Genomic DNA, 18,134 nt, shown 5'->3' on the forward strand with positions numbered 1-18,134 from the left:
AAGGCAGTTAGCTCCGACATGCCAGTCGGGATCAGTTAGTGACCCTATGACGATTTTTCATATGCGATGAGAGTCAAGGTACGTTTTCGGTAACCTCAATCTCTGAACTAGCTCCGAGGCAATAATTGTCACCTTTCGGGTCGGGTTAATTATGGCACGCATTTTATTCGATTGGCCATCGTGTTTTATTTTTATCATGGCAGTGGGTATAAGGGTCGACTTGGCCAGTAGTGTTGGAATCTCTTGATCTTTGTGCAGTCGTTCGTCGCCCTTTGTTGTTTTGGTTTTCTCTTTGCAAAACAACCTGGGGTGTCCATGTAGGGTTTAATGGTGCTCACCGTTACACATGTTGCATCGTTTTGCGCTGGTGCATCTTTGTGTTGAGTGCGATCTGGCTAAGCAGTTGACGCAGTACTTGTACTTAATTACTGCGTCAAACTTTTCGTGAATGTTCATTTTTATAAATTTTGAACATGTCATGTTAGATATTCTTCTTTCCATCGTTTGCAGAAGTGTTGATGGAGTATTTTTAACTTTTGCCATCTATGTGCGATGCTTAGCTGCGTATCTTCTAAGTTGCGTTCTGCGGGGGTTAATAAGGGAATGGCCTGGAGATAAAGGTTCTATATTCCTGGGGTCTTCACTTAGTGGGCTTAAAGGTCGAGAATTCAAGCAGCTTTCGATTCGGGTTAGAAGGATAGATAATTCTTCGGAAGTGAATTTTTGGATCTGAGACACCTTTTTTAAGTGGCTCTTTAAACTTTTCACTCCTGCTTTCCAGAGTCCAGCCATGTGTGGAGCTTCTGAAGGATTAAAGTGCCAGTTGATGTTTTAGTGATTTTATGAATTCTCGTCGATCTTTGATTAAGAGTTTAGATGCTCCCACGAAATTAGTACCATTGTCAGGTGTATTGCTTTGGTTGCAAAACAAACAAATACGCATACATAACCTTTTGTGATCAAGCACGCTCTGCCGGTGTAATTTTTTATGTCATAGGGACCGGCGAAGTCGATTCCTGTTGCTGCGAATGGGCGGGTTAGAGTGGTACGTTCCGCTGGAAGAGCTGCCATTATTTGGGTAGTTTCTCTCTTCTTGTGTAAGACGCAAGTTTTGCACTGATGAATAATGGACTTGATGAGCGTTTTAAGCTTCGGTATCCAAAATTCCGTACGCATGAGTCGTAAAGCTAGTTGGTTGCCACCAATCGTTGTTAATCGACTGCTATAGGGTAGTATAATCGGATGACTCTCGTTATATGACAATGCGGCTGAATAGCTCAATCGGCCATTAACTCGCATTATTCCTTTAAGGTCGATTAAAGGGTCAAAATGTTACTTTTTCTGTGTATGCTGGTTTTTTGAGTTAAAGCTTCATACTCCTCCTGAAAGTGTTTTCTTTGGGTTAAAATAATTAACTTCATGCGGGTAGTTTTAAACTCGTCTGGAGTTATTTCCAACGTTGTGTGTGGCTGTTGTGATCTGTTGGGTGACGCATTCGAGCAGAATCTGAATAAATAAATATGCTATGAATCAAATGGCTTTGGGTAGTGATGAAAATCTATCCAGTATAACCTCTTGTGTTGTGTTGACGAAAGTCTTGATTGGCCGCAGTTCCAGTGTTGTATCGATTGCTTTTCGGGTAATTGGCCAATGTTTCGGGTCGAGTTTTAGCCATTGGGGTCCGTGCCACCAGAGGTCATTGTTAACCATTTCCAGAGGTGTGCATCCGCGACTGCCCAGATCTGCCGGGTTGTCCTGGCTTTCGATGTGACTCCAATTTTCGGTTCCAACTTTTTCTGCAATTGTAGCAACTCGGTGGGATACAAAGGTTGTACATGAGCATGGGGGTTTGCTTAGCCAAGAAAGGACATTGTAGAATCCGTCCAAAGGTGAGTGCGGTACTGAGTAATGTTTAATTGGGGTAGGGTCGCATACACTAGATTCGCCAGAAGAACCGCTCCGCAAAGTTCTAGCCTTGGTAAAGATATACTTTTTATTGGGGATACACGAGTCTTGGATATCAAAAGAGTTGTCCAGGTGTTTGTGTTTGTAGAACCACTGATGTATAGATTTGCTGCATAAGCTTTTTCTGATGCGTCAGAGAATCCGTGGAAATTGATGATCGCGGATGTCGAAAAGTGGGTCCACCGAGGAATTTCCATCAGATTTAGGGTTTCGTAATCCTTTATGAAGTTTTCCAGCGATGGAGAGTTAAGGGTTTTAAACTTTCATCCCAATCGGATTTATTGAGCCATATTTGTTGCATTATTATTTTGGCTGTGACTACAACGGGACTGAGCCAACCAGCTGGGTCGAACAATTTTGCTATAATCGATAATACTTCTCTTTTAGTAAACGATGTCTTATCGTGAATAGGGTTGATGAGAAAAAAGAAAGCATATTTTTTTGCATTTCATCTGATCCCCAGTGTTTTTGTGCTATTGGATTCCGGTAAACTAAGTAAATTGGTATCCAACAGGTGTTCTTGTGAGATTCCAGATAAGACTTTTGGGTCATTTGAGGTCCATTTGCGTAGAGCAAATCCTTCAGACACCAAAGATGAAGTGAGTTCGTCTCGTGCTATCTTCGCAGTTGCTACGTCATGTGCTCCTGCAAGTACATCATCGACGTATATTCCGTTTCGAAGTATCTGTGCTGCTGGGTGGGTTCCTTGTACATCATCCGCTAATTTGAGGAGGGTACGGATAGCTAAATATGGGGCACAGTTAATACCAAACGTAACAATTTGTAGTTCAAAATCTTCTATGGGGTCGTTAGGCGATCTTCTAAATAAGATTCTTTGAAATGGAGTGTGTTTGCTTTCAACAAGTATTTGACTATACATTTTTTGAATATCTGCATTGAATACAATTCGAAACATACGCCACTTTAAAACTAGGATTACCAGGTCTGCTTACAGAATAGGTCCAGTGTGCAATACATCGTTGAGGCTGTTTCTATTTGAGGTGGGGCATGATACGTTGAATACCACTCGCAGTTGAGTCGTTAAGCGATCGGGTTTGATGACTGCGTGATGTGGTAGATAGTATGTTTTTGTCTTCTCTGCGGGATCATATTATATTATATTTTGGTGATATGACCGAGTTCCAGGTACTTGTTGATGGCCTTGTCGTATTCTGTTTTTATTTCAGGTTTTCTAGATAGGGATATTTTTTATTTCTTAGAAACTGAGCTAAAGCTATATGTCTTGAGTTGCCCAAGTTTTTTTTTCTGGGGTTTTAAAGGGTAATGTTACCACGTAGCGCCCAGTTGAGTGTCTTCGGGTTGTTTTTTGATAATGTTGCTCACACAGTATATCCGAAGTTGAGGGTAGATTCTTTTTCGGAGCTTCTTCGACTTCCCAAAATTGTGTGAGCAACTTGTCTGGGGTCGTCTTATTGAAAAATGACAATATTGAGGTTAAGATGGGTTTTTCAGATGTGGGTCCGGAAAGAATCCAACCGAATTCTGTTTCTTGGGCTAGTAATGACCCGAGTACATTTCTCTGTACTACACTGAGAATTATTTGTGGGTACAGATCACTTCCGATAAGGATGTCGACAGGTCTGGGTTTATAGAAGTGAGGGTCAGCTAAACTAAAACCGAATTCTTTATTAGAAATTATTCTATCAAGTGAGTGAGTGGGTTAGTTATCGGTTAAAGTTTTTAAGATAAACGCGTGTCTTGTTATCTTAAATTCTCTTTTTGTTGGTGAACGAAGAGTGAGTTCGCAAGTTTTGGTAGCTGTTGCGGGGACTGTGTTGTTCAATCCGGTCACTTGTGCGTTTTTCTTGAATGTGGGTATGTTCAATTTTCTGTGGAACTTCTCGGAAATGAACGTAGCTTCTGACCCAGAGTCGATTAGTGCTCGAGCTGTATATAATTGCCCTTTGTAAAAAACTTGCACTATGGCAGTACCTAGCAAAACCTGCTTCCTACTTGAGTTATGTGGGTCTTGAGTTTTATTTTCAGTGGATTGTAAGAGGGTTTTGTAGGCTTGCGGGACTAAGGGTTTGGGAGGTACGAATATTGGTAGAGTCAAGAGGCGGGTTCGAGGCTCTTGATCCTTGCGGGAGAGATTGGGAGCGGAATGAGGCCTCCATATGCAGAAGAGTGTTATGTTTCTTTCTACATATTCTGCATGAGTATTTGCTCTTGCAATCCTTGAAGCTATGCGATAATGCAAGGCAATTAAAACAGTAACCATTATTTTTTATTACGGTTATTCGGGTCTCGACATTCATTTGTAAAAACTTTGGGCATTCTCGAATGGAATGTTGAGTTCTACATAATTTACAACTCTCAATGTCCTTGGGTTTTTTTGAGATGATACTCCCTCTTACAGGGTTTTCACTAGCGTGTAAATCAATTCGAAGTTCCAGAGACGTTCGCGTGAAAGGTATTAAATTTGCTGTCTTTTCCTTTTCTATAAGGCCCACTGTCGTGTTGGGTAACTGGAACGGGGTCAGTTAGATTTCCTACTGCTTTCAAAGATTTGTATCTATGGGTGAGAAACGCGTCGAAAGTTTTCCATGATGGTATTTCGGAGTTGTCTTCTAGGGTATCCTCAAATTGATGAAGTAAAATTTTAGGTAGTTTCAATCCACATAAGAAGATTAAGATTGGGTCCCAACTAGTCGTGTCTATGTATACATTATGAAGATTTGTAAGACAATTGTTGACGGTTCTCTGAAGGTGTTTAATAGCGCTTCCACTTTCCTGGTTTGCTTGGGGTAAATTGATCAAAATTTTTAATTGCGCGTTGACTTGAACTCGCTTTGTTTTCGTATTGCGATACCAGGTCCCTCCATGCCATCAAGAAACCATTATTTGTTAATGGTCCGTTTTTAACTATTGCTCTTGCTTCTCCTCGGGTTTTTTGAATTAGGTGAAACATTTTATATTATATTGTAAGTACGTACTTATGAGCAATTTAAACATATATATATGTTAGGTGTATGTACGGATTGGTACCAAGAGTAACGCTACTTGGCTCTCAAAAAATATATATTATATATTGTAAGTACGTACTTATGTATGTATTATGAGTAAAGTGCTAAACGGAATATGGCAATAATAAATTCCCAAATACTTTGCACTTAATACCTGTTAAGCACAAGATTTATTTTATTATATATATTTGGGGAAAACTTTAGTTTCGCATCCCACGATTTCAGGGGTAAGAAGGGTATGGTTGGATAGAGGAGATTCTCCAGATCTCGAATATATATAATTATTGCCGGAAACTTATAGTTTTCGAGATATTTGCATTTTAAGTTGAAAATTTCACAAATTTCATTTTACAATTTCTCGATTTATGGTTATCTTTTCTTTTATATTATGCACCTATTACACACTAACACTTCACTACAATGTTTCTACATACTATTTATTTTATATTAAATATTTAAGTATTTGCTTTAAATAAGCATTCAATTTTTACACAATTTTCGTAATATGAACAATAACAAATGGGTTCCATGTTGTCAGATAATAAGTGTTGCCATATCCAAACGGATGAAAGCCATCAAAATAAATAAAAAACCCAATCACTCTCTACAAAATATTATGAACTTAATTTTCCATTTTAATAAAAGAAAAAGGTTTTATGGCTTAAACGTATGTTTTATTGCATCTGATAATTTCACAAATGGATCATGATGCTGATTTACTATATTTTTACGCCATAAGTATTCGTATATAAAATTTTCAAAATCTTCACTGTTATTGTAATTATCCTTAATGAAAATTGAAGTTTATAGAGAGTGATATATTCTCTTTAACATTACTTTTTTTTTAGTTAAGATTTTTTATTTGCACTGGCGGCCTTCGGCCGCGCTTCAAAAAAATAACCCTGGTCGGTCCAACACCGGGGTGTTCATAATTCAATCGCGTCAAACTTCTTTCTGCACTGGCGGCCTTCGGCCGAGCTTCAAAAAATTAACCCTGGTCGGTCCAACACCGGGGTGTTCATAAGTATTCGTATATAAAATTTTCAAAATCTTCACCGTTATTGTAATTATCCTTAATGAAAATTGAAGTTTATAGAGAGTGATATATTCTCTTTAACATTACTTTTTTTTTAGTTAAGATTTTTTATTTGCACTGGCGGCCTTCGGCCGCGCTTCAAAAAAATAACCCTGGTCGGTCCAACACCGGGGTGTTCATAATTTAATCGCGTCAAACTTCTTTCACCTCACGCTTTAAAAAAAAGGACAAAAAAAAAAAGGCTTTAAAAAAATAACCCTGGCCAATCCAATACCATAATTTATCAATAGAAGGGAATGAACAAAATTATAGTTCATGTATTTGGGGTAATCCTCTCTTATTGTTCATTTTAATTCGCTTTCACAATATATATTTATATATATATATATAATAGATATGACAACACTTATTATCTGACAACATAGAAGCCATTTGTTATTGTTCATATTACGAAATTAAATGCTTATTTAAAGCAAATACTTAAATATTTAATATAAAATAAATATGTAGAAACATTGATGTGAAAAGTTAGTGTATAATAAGTGCATAATATAAAAGAAAAAATAACCATAAATCGGGAAATTATAAAATGAAATTTGTGAAATTTTCAACTTAAAATGCAAATATCTCGAAAACTATAAGTTTCCGGTGGCAATAATTATATATATTCGTGATCTGGATAATCTCCTCTATCCAACCATACCCCTCTTAACATCCTATTTTTCTACGTTGATTGTTATGCTAGAAAAAGTAAAAAAAATAGTTAAAAATAAATTTATAAAATTTTACAAATTTATGTCAACTTACCTCTGTCCTTTAAACATGCAAATTACTTGCATATTTCACTAGTATTTTTATTTCCCTTTCTGCGATGTTTCTATTGGCATTAATGACCAATATATTTTTTCCTTCGCACTCATTCAATATTTATTTATATGGGAAATAAAAAATCTGTTAAGTAAAAGTAAGAAAGGGCTAAGCTTGGAAGTAACCGAACATATTATACTCTGGCAACTTGTAAGGATCAAAGCAGGGAAAAAAATTTCAAATGTTAAGAAAACATTATTTTAAAAAATGTTGTGCAACAATTAAACATTAATTATTCGATGAAATCGTAGATGGATTACAATCAAATTTGGTATTTTATTAAGTTATATTATAGGTCACAGACTCACTTAGTTTTATTACTATATTATACTTCTCGTCAGCTAAAATTGTATTAAAATAATCTTCCAATAAGATAAGTATATGGGATCTAAACTCAACTGAAGAAGATAAGTTGGAGCCAGAGGATCGCAATTTATTATTTTAGGGATATATAAGGACCAATGTCTAGACCAATTTCATTCATTTTCCTTGTAAAAAAACTTGTTCATTTAATTATATGAAAATAATTATATGGGAAGTCGGAAATTATTATACAGATTATATTGCGGACAGAAGAAGGGATGCGCTGATTGAGTTAATTTTGACATTGCTGAGGTATACTTAAGATCATATTTTCAACCAATTTTACAAATATATAACTCACACATTCAACGACATGTCCGGCATTAGGTTTGAAAAAAACGAAAACAACGGGTAATTCGAAGACTAAATTCACATATTTTCGGCATTAAACTATAGTACAGCTATACTTTAAGTGTGTTCCGCGGAACCCTAGGGTTCCGTGATACCTCTGTCGGGGTTCCACAAGAATTTAGAAAAAAAAAATCAAAAGACCTATCTCTGAGACAAAACGCTATGAACGTTATTTATTTTTTTATTTGTATTTGTACAAACATGTGTTACAATAGCTGGTACAAAATGTCATAAGTTTGGTATCAACAATTTTTTACTTGTACAACCCGTTCGCTCTAAGTTTGCCGGTCTGTGTAATGCGCGTACCCTCCCCCATGTGACAACAAAACTTATAATGTGTCATAGTTTTACCCAAATACATACACAATTTTTGTTGTTCGAACGTACTTAAGTTTGCCGCTGGCGATAGGTCATACCTTGAATACTTGTGAGCGCGCAGTTTCTTTGATAAAAGCCGCCTCTGAATTAGCACTATAGTTGTCAACAAGCGACTTTCGCCTCTAACTTTTAAAGGATAAACTCGATATTGTTTTCAACGCAATTTTTAAATTTCTGTTTTTATTTTTGCTTTTTGTTTATCAAAAGCACCGACTCGAGTATTTTTGAGAATATTCGAGATCGAGTCTAGGACTAAGTATAAAAGCGGCGATTGCGCGTCGCGCGTCGTCAGTTGACGATTAGCGTTCGGAGCGATAAGTTACTACCTACTTACAAGCTCGCTAGCGAGAAACTAGTGTTCATTGTTTTACTGCCTGCTGTATTCTGTTGTCTCAGTTTTATCGGTACATTTCTTCACTATAGGTGCTAAATTTAGTCTCTTATACGCAGTAACTATTGTGCATTATTTAAACCCCACTATCCTGACGTGTAACATTATAAATAAAGAAGAATGGAACGTTGGCTTAAAGGTGTTAAACGTGTTGCAATAACATCTTCTAATAACGCTGAATGTTCAAAAGCAGTGCGCGCGAAGAATATAGCAATCACCGATCCAGAAGATGATGCCTCGACGTCAAGCTTGACGGTTTCAAAAACGAAAATAAGGAAGTATGATGAATCTTATATCAGTTTCGGATTTGTTGATTCCAACGGCTCACCTCTCTGCATGCTCTGTAGTAAACTGCTTCCTAATAGTTCCATGGCACCTGCCAAATTGCGCCGACATTTAGAAACTGTACACCCCGAGTCTAAAGACAAGAATAAAGAATTTTTTGTTCGCAAAAAATATCAGTTATTAGAAAGTCAAAAAAATATGATGCATGTAACACAAACTATCAACGAAAAGGCCACGGAGGCATCATATTTAGTTAGCTATCGCATTGCACAAGCAGTTGAAGCGCACACTAGCGCTGAGAATTTAATAAAACCATGTGTATTAGACATAACAAAATGTATGCTCGATGAAAAATCTGCAAAGCATCTATCTACTGTTCCGCTATCAAACGATACTGTTTCACGACGAATCCATGATCTGGCAAACTACGTCAAACAAGAACTAGTTACACGTCTACAAAATACACGATTCGCCTTGCAAATGGACGAGTCGACTGATGTCGCTGGTTTGGCTACCCTGCTGGTTATTGTGAGATATCTATATAAAAGTTCTTTTGAAGAAGACATGCGTATGTGTTCACCGCTGCTTACAAACACTACCGGGGAAGAAATTTTTAATAAAATAAATATATTCTTTGAAGAAAATAATCTCAGTTGGAACAATTGTATTGACATTTGTACAGATGGGGCCAAGGCGATGACATGTAAAACAGCAGGAGCAGTGTCACGAATGAAAAATAAAGCACCTAATTGTAGTTCCAGTCATTGTATTCTGCATAGACAACCACTTGCGATGAAGCAAATGCCGTCAAATCTAAAATTAGTTATGGATAAAGCTGTAAAAATAATTAATTTTATTAAATCACGACCACTACAATCCCGATTGTTCTCATTATTGTGTGAAGATTATGGCAACAAACATAAAACACTGCTGCTCCATACAGAAGTGCGATGGCTGTCTCGGGGTAAAACTTTAACAAGGCTATTTGAACTCAGAGCCGAGTTACAAATGTTTCTTTCAGCACATACTTCTTTTAATTTGAAGGACCGTTTGTATGATAAAAATTGGTTGTTTCGATTGTCTTTTATGGCGGATATCTTTCAAAAACTTAACGAATTGAATTTATCGTTGCAAGGCAAACAGGTAACAGTGTTTCAGGCCTATAATAAAATAACTGCTTTTAAAAGAAAATTAGATTTTTGGATCATTTGCATTGGTAAGAAAGAAATAAAAAGCTTTACGTTACTCGGTGAGTTTATAAGCGAAAACGACTTAGAAATGTTCGAAGATGATATGTTTGCAGAATTGGTCAATTATCTCAGTTCGTTGCGCGCATCTTTTGAAAAGTATTTTCCCGAAGAACACAATACAAAAATTAAAGTGAATTCATGGATTCATAATCCTTTTTTACCTAATTTGGAAAAGCCTGAAAACATGTCAAACGAGATATATGATCTCTTTTAGAAATGTCATCCGATACAAGTATGGAGTCACTATTCAAAATGACGCCTCTCAATGAATTTTGGTGCAGAATCCAAGATGAATATGCAATGCTTGGCCAAATGGCTCTGGATATTCTTCTCCCGTTCCCAACTACATATTTGTGCGAGACAGGATTTTCTACTTATGCAGCCACAAAAACAAAATATCGCAATAGACTGGACGCCGAAGCTGATATGAGACTCCAACTTTCTTCCATCAAACCTGATATCAACCAATTGATGAAAAATAAAAAACAGTTTCATACCTCGCACTAGTTAGATTTTTTCTTTTTTAAAGTTTTCTATTATTGTCCTTGCCAAGTGGTGAAGTGAATAATAATTAGTCACTGTTACATTTTCCTTTTATTATGCTGATTAATAAAGAATACACTTATAAAAACAATTGTTTCATTGTAGGATTCCATCAAGTATTTTGCTTCCCAAAAGGGTTCCGTCATTAAAAAAGTTTGAGAACCACTGCTATAGTATATCCAATATTATACGTTGAACTATAGTTCATGGTTAATTTTGCTAAGATATCTTACATATTGACTGATATACTTGTATATGGCATAAGGCCAACCGGAAGTTTGAAAATCTTATGTTAGCTTTATAAGAGATAGGGGTAATATTGACCCGATTTTATCTATTTTTGGCAATACAACATACAGGTTGATTGAAAAGCTTCTGCGCTCGAAATGAAAAAATACCGTTTTTGGTACGAAATATATTGTAAAAGTAGAAGTCCGTGGTCTTCGAAAAAGTTACATAACTTGAAAAACGGAAAAACTCGAGCCTTTAAACATTTAAAAAAAACCGTAAGTAATCCAAAACTCCACAACTCCAAACGCAGGATTTTCAAATTTCCGTCTGCGATGAAATACAAATCTATCATTTCAACTGACAATGTTTTCAATATGTTTGCAGAATTTTTCAAGTCAAAATACTGTAATAATTCTTCCAAAACTTTTTCTTATCAGCACGTGCTGTGTTCGAATACTTTAATTAACGCTCCAATTATTTCTGAAGAAGACGTCCTACTTAATTGAAATAAGTTAAAACCATCTTTTAGTTACGGCCCAAACATGATACCCTCATGCTTCCTAAAAAATAGTGCCAAATATATTTACTTGCCTTTGACAAGGATATTTAATTCCTCTCTTAAACACGGTATATTTCCTTCAATATGAAAACAGTCATTTATAATTCCACTGCATAAAAGTGGATTTAGATCCAACATTGAAAACTATAGAAGTATCGCAAAACTATCAGTTATACCTAAACTTTTTGAAGCAATCATCACTGACCATATAACCTTTTCGATTTCACCGTTAATTTCCTAATCTCAGCATGGAGTTCGTAACGGGAAATCGACTCTAACAAACTTGCTTGAATTTATAAACCATGTATCATTGGGTTTTAGGGAATATAAGCAAACGGATGTTATATACACAGACTTTAGCAAAGCTTTCGATAAAGTAAACCTCTCGATTCTCATACATAAACTTGATCTGCTGGGCTTTCAGCCAAGATTTCTTCAATGGGTAGCTTCCTATCTTTATAACACAACGAGTGATATTTGAGGATACACCTTCAGATACAATTAATGTTTCTTCAGGTGTTCCGCAAGGTAGTCATCTTGGCCCGATTCTGTTGTTGTTGTTTATTAACGATATTTCTTCAGTAATTGAATTCTCAAAAATTTTATTATACGCTGACGACGTAAAGCTTTTTAAATCATACACTTCAACTGAACAAAGGTGTCTGTTGCAAACAGACTTAAACAACATGGTTGCATGGTGTGATAGAAATGATGTGCCATTGAATCTGAATAAATGTAAGACTATGTGCTTTTCCCGTAGATCTGTGCACCCCTCTTCTTATGTAATAAAACACCTTATTCTAGAGCAAGCTTTTAACTATTGTATGTTGATTTGGGAGTTAATATAGACCCTAAGCTTAGTTTAAGTCTTCATATTGATCCCACGGTCTTAAAAGCAGTCCTGTCCTCAGTTTTGTTAAACGTTGGTCTAAAGAATTTAGAGACCCGTATATTACTAAAACACTTTTTACAACTTTGGTTAGACCTATATTGGAATATGGCTCTGTTGTGCTAGGAACCCTAACTACCAAATCCATTGTGACAAGTTAGAGTCTGTTCAAAAACAATTTTTACTTTTTGCCTTAGCGCATTTCCGATGGGATTCTAAGGTAAGCCTACCTCCATACACTAGTCGTTTAAAACTTATTAATCTACCTACACTTTCTAGTCGTAGGGAAATGCTTGGCATAATATTCTTAGTGAAAATCTTGAATAGAACAGTTTGTAGTTCTATTCTCCTGTCTGAAATTAAATTTAATATCCCGATTCGCTTTTCGAGGCAGTTTAGACCTTTACTGTTAAAATCCTGTAGATTAAATTTTGAACTAAACGAGCCATTCCGCTGTATACATACATATGTCATGATTTTAATTCTCATTCCAGCACATTTGACTTATCTGACTCACTTTTCAAAATTAAAAAGACTTTATTGTTTTCTCTTAATGAATGCAAATGTAACAATATATTATATTGTAACTATAAATCTTAGCTGTTGAAATTTTTGTTTCTGTAGCTGAGCAGTTTTAGATCTCAACACTTAAAAAACTGTCTTGTCTTTTCTGACTCGGCTAATTCCGCACGTATGCGGATTGCGCCCCTCGCGTCGGTTTGGCGGGAGGAGGGTAATCGTTGGGTTATTATTAAAATATATTTTTTTATTCAATATAATCTCCCTTAACTTCAGTACACTTATTCTATTGATTTTCCAATAATTTTATGCCTCCCTATAATGACTTTCCGGAAGCTGGGTAAATACCCGTCTAGGGCTGTAATAGCTTTTTCATTCGACGAAAAAAGCTTTCCACGAAATAATTGTTTCAGTTTTCTGAGGAAGTAGTAGTCGCTGGGAGCCAAATCTGAATACGTATTTTAATTCGTTCAGTTTTGTCATTGTTAAAACACCATTGGTGCATTGTCTTTATAAAAGAATTATTTATTTGTGCTGCAAACCACGTCTTTTCTCACAAATTTTTTCATCCAGCTGATCCAAAAGGCTGCAATAATATTTGGAGTTGATTGTTTTACCTTTCTGCAGATAATCAATCAAAAAGATTCCTTTCGCATCCCACAAAACTGATACCATAACTTTCTTTGCTGATCGTTGTGACTTCACCTGCTTTGGAACTGAACAACCAGTTGTAAACGTTCTTGATTCAATTTAGGATCATGGTGGTAGATACAAAGCTCATATATAGCTCCATAGTTATTAAATTACGCAAGAAATCGGTTAAATACTGATTAAAACGCTCCAAATTATGATCAGAAATTATTATTGTTTTCGATCCAGTTTTGGTTGAATTGTTAACGTGTTGGGCACTAACTTTCCAAACAGCTTTTAGATATGTAATTCTCCTTGTAAAATATGAAGTACTCGTTCGTTTGAAATGCTTTTGACATTAGCAATTTCACGCTTAGTCAAACTTGGATCTTCACTAACAATATTAGGAACATGCTCAATGATTTCTGGTGTGGTTGCGGTACTTGTACGACCACGTTTAAGTTCACCAACCCAAAATTCAACGGTGCGGTGAGGACTCTTTATACACTTCTAACAATTGTTCATAAATTCCCTTTGCTTTTAAACCTTTCAAAACAAAGAATCTAATCACTGGGCGATATTCAATTTTTTTTTCATATTAAAAAAATACTCTGACAGGTCAACTTCAAATGGCTTGTAAACGAAGAATTAATTGACAGAATGACTTGTAACTTTTCATGTGTTCTTACGACAGATGTACCATCATGTTGAGAAAAGGCACAAAGATACACTTTTATTAGGAAAATACGCTCTCTCATTTTTATTGAGATAACTCACATATTGGCTGATATATGCGGTATAAGGTTACACGGAAGTTCGAAAATATTTACATTAAATATAGGGGGCTAAGGGAAATATTGACCCGATTCACCCTATTTTTAATACGCAGACATACTATCATCAGAAAATCATTCTCTCCGAATTATATATCTCACACATTGACCGATATTTTCGATAAAACGTCAACTATAGGCACTTGGGTCCGCATATTCCGTACCTAGGGGCTTGAACAGTTTTTGTTAGATTTGAACAATTTTTGGTAATAAGGTAGCACATTTTATAGGGACTATTCGTGCAAAGTTTTATTCCGATATACTAATTGGTGCTTTATTTGTATACTAGAATGTGAAAGAAGATGGAATTTAAAATTGTGTTACATGGGAAGTAGGCGTGGTTGTGATCCGATTTTCTCTCTGTTCTTCGCACTGTAACATCGGAATATTGTAAGAATGTGTTGTAATGAGTTTGGTTAAAATCAGTCGAGCAGATTCCGAGATACATGTGATTTCACCTAAAAGTGGGCGGTGTCTGACGCATTTAGTTACTGATTTACACTTTTAGTAGTTTTTAACAAAACCGCTACATAGGGAGTTCGAGGGGTTATTATCCGATTTCCGGTTGAAAATATTTACTGTGCAAATTTGGGTGATATAGCTTATTGGTTTGGGATATACATATTTATATTAAACTTATTGGGGATCACGCCCACTCTTTCAAGATTTTCAAATTACAGGTGCCCCTCCTTAATTAGATTCGTTGTGCCAAATTAGAGCTCTGTATCTTAATATACTATGGCTTAGTTATAGCACTTTACACGTTTTAGATTAATGGCGTTTTGTGGGCGTGGAAGACAAGAATTTGCGAGAAGCTCCCTGGAATGTCCGACTTATTAAAAATGACGCGATCAGTGTGGCACGCAAATGATACATCGTTCGCTGCTCTTTTCGCGTAAGCTCCTGTGAAATAGTACAAAACGAATTGCATAATAAACATTTTTTTAGGAGGCCTTTAACCAAAAAGCACATACAAAAAGTGGACAAGGTGATGAAAGAACATCTACGATGAGCCCGCTCTATAATTCTTTGAAGTTGATCAAGCCGACTTGGCATGTTGAAGCCAAATAACACTTCAAATTTAATAAATGTAAGTATATACATACGTACACATAGCCAATAAAGTCTGCGTTCATCCGAAACATTTTTTTAAGTGAAGTAAAACCACAATGTAAATACATAGGTAAATCAGTTAAAATTGTTTGCATGTATTTCTTCTTTATATTCTTAAATTTAAAATGCAAGAACAAAAATGTGTATTCCTATTTTCATTTTTGAGATAACGGGATTTTAGTGTAATAACAATTAAATATAGGCACCAGAAAGTCTGCGTTCAGTTAGCTTGAATTGTAAATACCGTTACTTCTCATGAATTTGTTCCTTTATAATAAGTCATTTAAAGAGCTCGTGACGCGTTTTAATAATATTTAAAAAAATGGAAACTAAAGGAAAAGAAATTAGTCTGTCGGAAAAACAAATTAAGATGTGAAAAGAAGGCGAAAGTTTCAGAAAAATTGGGCAAACTATTGGAAGTACGTATTCTTCTGTCCAGCGTGTCGTAAACAATTAAAAAAAAAACGGAATTTTAACGTCAAAACCGCCATCTGGCCGGCCAAAGTCTAACTATTTTCGCAGTATGATTCAGGTCATTATCTTGCTGGAACCAAAACGTCAAAGATAATCCAATATTCTCTGCACGTTGTTTCAAATTGTTTTTTAAAATGTTCAAATATCACTTATTCATTGTGGATTCAATAAATTCAAGCTGACACACACAAGCTGACAAGCCACACAATTTGTCGACCTTTTATGCCAAAAATGCAAAATTTGCTTTCATCCGAAAATATTATTTGTCTCCAGAATTCCGGCGACTTACATTTGTATGTATTTTTGTAATTATTAGCAAAATCTAATATTATTAGATTATAAATCTTAAATATTATTAAAACGCGTCACGAGCTCTTTCAACGACTTACTATATTAAAACACAATAGAATCTACGCTAAAAGAAGGAACAAATTCATGAGAAGTAACGGTATTTACAATTCAAGCTAACTGAACGCAGACTTTCTGGTGCCTATATTTACTTGTTATTACACTAAAATCCCGTTATCTCACAAATGAAAATAGGAATATATGTACATTTTTGTTTTGCATTTTGAACTTAAGAATATAAAGAAAAAATGCATGCAAAAAATTTTAACTGATTTACCTATGTATTTACATTGTGTTTTTACTTCACTTAAAAAATGTGTCGGGTGAACGAAGACTTTATTGGCTATGTGTATATACATACATAATAATTTATTTTAAAAAATTACTAATTGTTTTCCATGTGTAAATTTTCTAATATACAAGACAGTCCGTCGATCTTGACCTTTCAAACAATACTGTATGAGTCGGAAACTAACATACATATGTATATCTGACGATATAGCACAATCTGCGCTATCCACATTTACGACTCAATTTATGTCAATATGTGACTCCTCCACCCTAGATAAATAACTAATTTTTAATTATTTTAAAATTTGGGGCTCACACCGGAATGCTACAAAGTTATTTATTATTTGTATTTTCTCAATTAGTGTAAACTTACATCTTATTATAATTTTTTTTTGTTTTAGCTTTTTCTTCTACATTGTTGTTTCTATTTTATTTTTCTCATGTTGTGGACTTAAAAACGAGCTAATCATATTGAATTTTAATTAAATTTTACGTTTACATATTTTTGTTACACATTTAAATATATTATACATATTACCAAGATTCATATTGCTTAGTTCGCTTATGCCATAGTTTATATTTTTATGTATTTTTAATTCTTAAAGTTTATTTATATTTTTTTTGTTTGTTAATTTCTCTGAGAAATTTATTACTTTTTGAAACTGTAATGCATCAGTTTCTTTTTTTTTCTTCTAGAATATCCTTTTTGTTTTGATATGATTTATTTCTAATCTTAATTTTACAATAATAACAAATTTTTAATGCATTTTCTTTAAGTACAATTTCTCTGTTGTTTTGATTTCCATCTTAATGGAGTTATTAGTGTTAGATCTTTATGACATATGAGAGGAGTCCTGTCTCTACGGGTTTTAATTTTTAAATACAAATATTGAATCTTTCAATTTCTTCTTTTGATAATATATTATATTAGGGCATATATTGTCTCGCATTCCATTTACATACATACATTTTCCGCTATACAGTTTCTGTTTCCTTGTTTGTGCGATATACATTTGTAAGTATATGTTTGCCATTCTTCCTTCGCATAAACAGGTAGGCAGAAACTAAATATTATATATTAAGTTATCTACATGCTTGTTGTTTGTAAACTGCTGTGTGAGAAGGGAAACTGCCTATTCTCCTGTGCTGATCTGTACGGTAAATGACAATATTTGTGCATACAAGCTATGGCAAATCATATTCGAGCTTTGTCATCGATCAGCCAGCCAGGAAGGTGGATGGACACACTGCGGTAAGTGAAATATATCATAATTCTTTGTTAATTTAAATGCTTGTGTATTTAAAAATAAACCAAATACGCGTTAAATTCGCCTCACTTTATCGGTGACAAATTCTTTATTTCGCATGACCGTACGTTTGCGTGTTTGGTTTGTGAAATTAATTTTCGATGGGTAAGTCACCGCCGCCAGACTTCAGCCAGTTCGCCAGGCATGGATGGCAGTGATCCTGCAGCATCGTCAAAACCCAGCCAGGGTAACTATGCATCAGTCACCGCCAATATAGCCACGGATTTACCAGCCGATCCTATAGAATATATAGTTGATCCGCAGCCAACTGGCCCCTGTAAAGGAAATTCCACCTATTCGGACCAACTTTAAACATGTAAGCCGACTTCCAGTACAACCTTATTCCCGGGCCAGGCCCAGACTATTGATTGCTCTTGATCATTGCCATTTGGGATTACCATCGACAACTATGAAGGTAAACCCGCATGATCCATTTATTGCCAATACCGGGATGGGTGGTGTTTGGTCCAACTTCAACTACGCTACCCTCTCCAGCATTGTGTTTATTTATAAACCGCCAAGCT

General features: G+C 35.3%; 1 protein-coding gene across 1 annotated transcript; it reads left to right on the forward strand.

Moving 5' to 3' along the window:
- Window positions 1-8,458: 8,458 nt before the first annotated feature.
- Window positions 8,459-17,922, forward strand: LOC118682526 (zinc finger BED domain-containing protein 5). The gene is made up of 2 exons (XM_036371491.2): window positions 8,459-9,151; window positions 17,734-17,922. The coding sequence occupies exons 1-2, from the start codon at window positions 8,459-8,461 to the stop codon at window positions 17,920-17,922; spliced, it is 882 nt and encodes a 293-aa protein (XP_036227384.2).
- Window positions 17,923-18,134: the final 212 nt, after the last annotated feature.

Source organism: Bactrocera oleae, chromosome 6 (assembly GCF_042242935.1).
Source record: "Bactrocera oleae isolate idBacOlea1 chromosome 6, idBacOlea1, whole genome shotgun sequence".
NCBI classification, from domain to species: Eukaryota; Metazoa; Arthropoda; class Insecta; order Diptera; family Tephritidae; genus Bactrocera; species Bactrocera oleae.

Bases quoted from the DNA above. Each gene is read 5' to 3' on its own strand.
- LOC118682526 (XM_036371491.2), top strand. From the start codon at position 8,459: ATGGAACGTTGGCTTAAAGGTGTTAAACGTGTTGCAATAACATCTTCT. The intron at 9,152-17,733 runs GTGAGATATCTA...CACCGCCGCCAG, and splicing joins TGGCTACCCTGCTGGTTATT to ACTTCAGCCAGTTCGCCAGG.